Consider the following 5,721-nt stretch of genomic DNA (forward strand, 5'->3'; position numbering starts at 1 on the left):
ACAAACAAAAAATAAAATGTCGACTATCCCTTTAAAAAAAAAAGAAGTTGATAATTAGACTAACTTTCCTTATAGGATAGCTTTGGTGATTAAAACGGTCAATATGTGTGAAGTGTTTAAAATAGTCTAAGTCCTATTAAGTGCATCAGAAGTGTTTGGTATTTTTATTAGGGAGAGCATGTAAGAACCATTGTAAAATCGGAAGCCAGTATATAAAGCCAAATGTACACAGAGTTTAAATGTGAAAGCAAGTGAGATAAATGTGGCTAAGAGTAAAACCAAAACATTGGTAGAGTTTGCAGGAAATAAGTGAAATACAAACTTTAGACTTTTAAATTAATGTCTTTGACTCCTTCTTGATTCAGATGAGTCAGTATACAATACAGAAAATGGACCACAGCATCAGCAGTGTGATTAGTTCTTAGGAAACAAAAATTCCTTCCTGACACAGGGATTTTAATGTATAGCCAAGAAAAGTTGTTAATGGTAGGTTTTTAAAATAAACAACATTCTTAGAGTTCACTTTAATGTTTAGTAGAAAAGGTTTGAGTGATATTTGGATTTTTTTCAATTTTTAAGGTTTTTATTTAAATTCTAGTTAGTTAAAATATAGTGTAATATTAGTTTCAGATGTAGAATATAGTGATTCAACACTTCCATACAACACAAGGAGCTCATCCTCATCACCCATTTAACCCATCCACCATACACCTTCCGTCTGGTAACCCTCAGTTTGTTCTCTATAGTTAAGAGAGTGTTTCTTGGTGTGCGTCTCTTTTTACTCCCTTCGCTTGTTGGTTTTTTTCTTAAATTCCACATATGTTTGAAATCATATGGTATTTGTCTTTCTCTGACTGACTTACTCGATTTCACACAATTCTCTCTAGCCCATCCATGTCAATGCAAGATTTCATTCTTTTGAAATTACTCAGCCATATTAAAAATACATTTCCCCCCTCATATGTAGAGTCAGAGTAAGGTTCAGGGCTAGGCTTAGGGGAATTGATAGTGTTAGCCCCAGAGTGATAGTATGTGCCTGGTATCTTGTAGTTCAAAGACATCTCTAGAGGGTTAGGTTTAGGTTAGGCTTTGACTTGGGGGTTAGAAATTATGGGTTAGGGTTAAGGTTAGTCTTAGGGATAGGTTCAGGGTTTAGTATGTGCCTGGCGACCTGCAGTTCAGAGACCTCTCCAGAGAATGAAACACCAGAGTTCTGTTGGAGTGAGAATACACATGGCAACTATCTACTAAGCTGAGGGAAGGAGTGGATTTAAGGCTCTAAATACTCTTCCATAGATTTTCTAAACTTTTGTAAGCATAAACTTGGAATTGAATCTAAAAGACAATCAGGAAGGCATAAATGGTGTAGGTCGACTCTCAAAGAGCACCGGATTAATACGGAAAAGGTTAGTTGTAATGTCTTCCAGGTTTTCTGTTTCATGGCTGCTGAGTGTACCCTACTTCTAACCACTTGTCTCATAAATTTGGGCTTTACCCCATGGGGAACAGAGGAAAAACAGGTAAATCAGCAGAACCCATTCCTTTAGTTGACAATACAACTCAAAGCAACTTTTTTTCCCGTTATTTGGTAAGTTCTGTGGCATCCCAGTACAAGGACAACATCACATTGAAGGCATTTCTGTGAAGAATATTTTCATGTGAACATTACACTATTCTAACCTGGACTGCTCCTTGAAGGATATTAATTGCAGTTTGGGGATTTATCTTCCCCATGGTCCCAGTCAAGGAAAGAAAGTCACATTATTCTTTTTGTTTCCTTAAAGGCCCTATTTGCTCTGGGATAAGGGTTCCGTCCCCTGATACCTTAAATGCCCTAAAGAATTCCTGAATTCTGCTCAAAGCACATCTTCTGGGCTAGTCCAGGCTTTCTTTTCTGTGACGATGTTAACCACAGTTTGTTTTAGACTCTGCTTTCCATGGTTAGATTTTGAACATAAACACAGTTGGAACGGGAAGGCAGTTAGGTCGATGTTCTCAGGTTGCATGACAGCCAGAGAGCCTGGTTGGTCTGTAAATGGCAAAAGCATAGACCACGAAGAGAAGAGCGGGGAGAGTGGACAAATACAGGCAGGTCAGTATGGAAAACCGGAGAGAGCCTTGAATAAGAGCTAGGCTTAGTTCAAAGGAACAGGTATGACAGAAATTAGAGAATGTCTGTTTGTGACACTGGGGTGAGAAGAAAGTGCTAAGCCATCCATTTCCCCCATAATATTTGACTTCAAAGAATAAAGAGATACTTTACTTCACAATCACTAACTTTGATAGTGTCTTCATTCCCTAAGAAGAAAATCAACGCATATATCTCCAAATTTCTCTTTTTATGAATTCTGGATAGTTTGTCCTTTATCTCTTATTCCTTTTCACTTCTGGGAGAATGATGAACAATGGCTGGTATAGCAGTTAAAGAAATTTCACACAACTGCTGCTATCTTTTAATTAATGTAGAAAGGAATTCAGGCAGCTTGAGAAGGCAAGAAAATTGTGTCTACCTCAGCAAAAATACCCACAGCGTTTCCATTAAAATATTTTGTGGTGTATTAACTCTCATTTTAGAGAAATAAAAAAAAAACCCTTGGAAATTTGTCCCCATCCCTCTTTAGATCAATGACACTTGCATTACAAATAATAGTAAATGGTGTATAGCTATATTTGTGAATCAGTCTTAACAATCTTGGGCCACATTCAGTGTTCCTATCTCCCCAGCTATATCTGGACCATTAGACATCCCTTACATCTTTTTCAATGCTAAGATTACAATATTTGAGCTAGTAAAAGTTCTTAAAAAGACTGCATGTTGGTCTGCTCTTGTTGAATTTGTCTTTTCTGTCTTCTGTCAGAGAGTGAGGAGAGACGTGGCTGGGCCAAGCTATTTGGGAACATGTAAATGCGGGTTACTGTGTCTTTTAGAACAACTATATTAATGCACATTGGAGTTCCTTAACTTTGTTTTTCATAAAAGAACAACCACAAGATAAACTTACGATTGAATTTTATGCAATATTCACATATCTTTGCCTATTAAAAAAATCAATAAATTTTCTATTTAGAGGCTTGACTTGAAATTTTATTTTATTTTTGTAAAGAGTTTATTGTCAAGTTTTTTCCCTATATCACCCAGTGCTCATCCCCACAAGTGCCCCCCTCCATGCCCATCACCTACTTCCCCTCTCCCCCACTCCCATCAGCCCTCAGTTTGTTCTCGGCATTCAAGGCTCTCATGGTTTGCCTCCCTCCCTCTCCCCACTATTTTTCCCCTTCTCCCCCATAGTCCTCCGTTAAGTTCCTCCTAATCCTCCTATTCGTGCAAACATATGGTGTCTGTCCTCTAAAAATGTGGAATAATTATAAATTATGACTCAAAGTTCAAATGTCTTAGCTGCTATCCTAAAGAATGTGACATTTGGTGAAAACTCTCTTTCCATGCTGTTGTCCAGGCCTCACAGCCTGGGACTCACACACACTCAGCCCCAAGCACCGCTGGTTCCTGCCCACTCTCCTGATAGAGACACTCTTGCTCCCTCTGTAGTTTCTTTCAATTCTGTAACTTCATTTTGGTCTTTGAAAATTAGTTCTAGTCTCATTTATGGTCGGGAGTATTCCATCACTGAATACCTCAGGATATTTCACTTTTCAATTAGGATTAAGACCTTCACCTTAGCTCATAGTGTGAATACCCATTTTTGGGTATATGTGTGCACATGTGTGCCTTCCTTTATACTTCCAGTTGAATGCTATTTCTTTTGTGTAAAAATAAGTTGCTAGCATACATGAATGAATAAGAATATTTTGTTCTTCCTATAATCATAATGCAAATGAAATTTATTTTTTAAAACTTTTTAAAATGTTTTTTAAAAATTTATTTCTGAGAGAGAGAGACAGCATGAGCAGGGGAGGGTCAGAGAGAGAGAGGGATATATAGAATCTGAAACAGGATCCAGACTCTGAGCTAGGTGTCAGCTCAGAGCCTGTAGTGGGGCTAGAAATCACGACCCATGAGATCATGACCTGAGCCGTAGTTGGACGCTAAATCGACTGAGCCACCCAGGCGCCCCTGAAGTTTATTGTTTTCACCGAATATGAATTTTAAAGTTGCTACTGAGTTGTTTTCCATCTCATGGTAAGCTCTCATTTATATGTAAGATTATTAAGAGTAGAGATATTCCTTTCTGTGTAACCACAAAATTGGAAATAGTCTGAAAATACATTAAAGAGGAATAAATTGAAAATTTTTTTGTTAAAAAAGATTATTTTCCATGAAAATTGTCTTCCTGGATATGTAACTTAATCATTAATTTTTATTTATCCAATACTAACTTAGGGATTTATTTTTTAAAAATCCCATTCACTTGAGAAGTTATTGATTGTAAACACAACAGGAAAAATATCTGAATGAAACATATAAAACTATCTGAATAAAACATAAAAATAAAACTATAAATATGTTACTGTAACAAGAGCATATTTGGAAATGGTATAGGTTTTCTCCAGGTATTTGATGATGAGTGGGCAGCCTTTGAGTTTATGATTCTTTCTCCAGATACTGGAAAAAAATGACAATGGGAAAAAATGTAAGTTCTGAAGGCTACTTTGTTCTCCTGGGTTTTTCTAATTGGCCGCATCTGGAAGTAGTTCTCTTTGTGCTTATCTTGATGTTCTACTTGATGACATTGATAGGCAACCTCTTTATCATTGTCTTGTCTTACCTGGACGCCCATCTCCACACTCCCATGTACTTCTTCCTCTCCAACCTCTCTTTTCTGGATCTCTGCTACACCACCAGCTCCATCCCTCAGTTGCTGGTCAACCTCTGGGGCCCAGAAAAGACCATCTCTTATGCCGGTTGCATGACTCAACTTTACTTTGTCCTTGCACTGGGAACCACAGAGTGTGTCCTCCTGGTGGTCATGTCCTATGACCGTTATGCAGCTGTCTGTAGACCCCTGCATTACACCGTGGTCATGAACCCTCATTTCTGCCACCTGTTGGCTGTGGCTTCCTGGGTCAGTGGTTTTACCACCTCAGCACTTCATTCCTCCTTTACCTTCTGGGTCCCCCTATGTGGACATCGCCAAGTTGACCATTTCTTCTGTGAAGTTCCAGCACTGCTGAAATTATCGTGTGTTGATACCCGTGCTAATGAGCTGACCCTCCTGGTCACGAGCTCCATTTTTGTCCTCATACCACTCATCCTGATTCTCAGCTCATACGGCGCCATTGCCCGGGCTGTGCTGAGGATGCAGTCATCAACCGGACTTCAGAGAGTGTTTGGGACATGCGGAGCCCATCTTATGGTTGTGTCCCTCTTTTTCATTCCAGCCATGTGCACATATCTTCAGCCACCATCAGGAAGTTCCCAAGATCAGGGCAAGTTCATTGCCCTCTTTTACACTGTTGTCACACCTAGCCTCAACCCGCTAATCTACACTCTCAGAAACAAAGATGTAAGAGCGGCTGTAAGGAGACAAGTGGGTCTGGAGTGGGAGATATGACAGAGGATAACAATTTTTGTCCGGCAACTTTTATTCAGCATCTGGTCTATCTTGGAGGGTGGTTTTCCTGCTCTTGGTACTCATTTTAGTCTACAACGCAGCAAGCATAGACGAAAAATCAGCCCTAAATTTGGGTTGTATTTATTGGCTAATTCTGAAATATTTAGAGATAACTTTTTTATTTTTAACACTTTAATTTTTAACAATCCGA

At 38.8% G+C, this 5,721-nt stretch overlaps 1 protein-coding gene across 1 annotated transcript; it reads left to right on the forward strand.

Annotated features, from left to right (window-relative positions):
• The first annotated feature begins 4,571 nt into the window (after positions 1–4,571).
• Positions 4,572–5,510, forward strand: LOC120226777 (olfactory receptor 2J3-like). Its single transcript, XM_039224942.1, has one exon. The coding sequence runs from the start codon at positions 4,572–4,574 to the stop codon at positions 5,508–5,510; it is 939 nt and encodes a 312-aa protein (XP_039080873.1).
• Positions 5,511–5,721: the final 211 nt, after the last annotated feature.

The sequence above is a fragment of the Hyaena hyaena genome, unplaced genomic scaffold, assembly GCF_003009895.1.
Source record: "Hyaena hyaena isolate Hyena2069 unplaced genomic scaffold, ASM300989v1 scaffold_1842, whole genome shotgun sequence".
In the NCBI taxonomy this organism is placed as follows: Eukaryota; Metazoa; Chordata; class Mammalia; order Carnivora; family Hyaenidae; genus Hyaena; species Hyaena hyaena.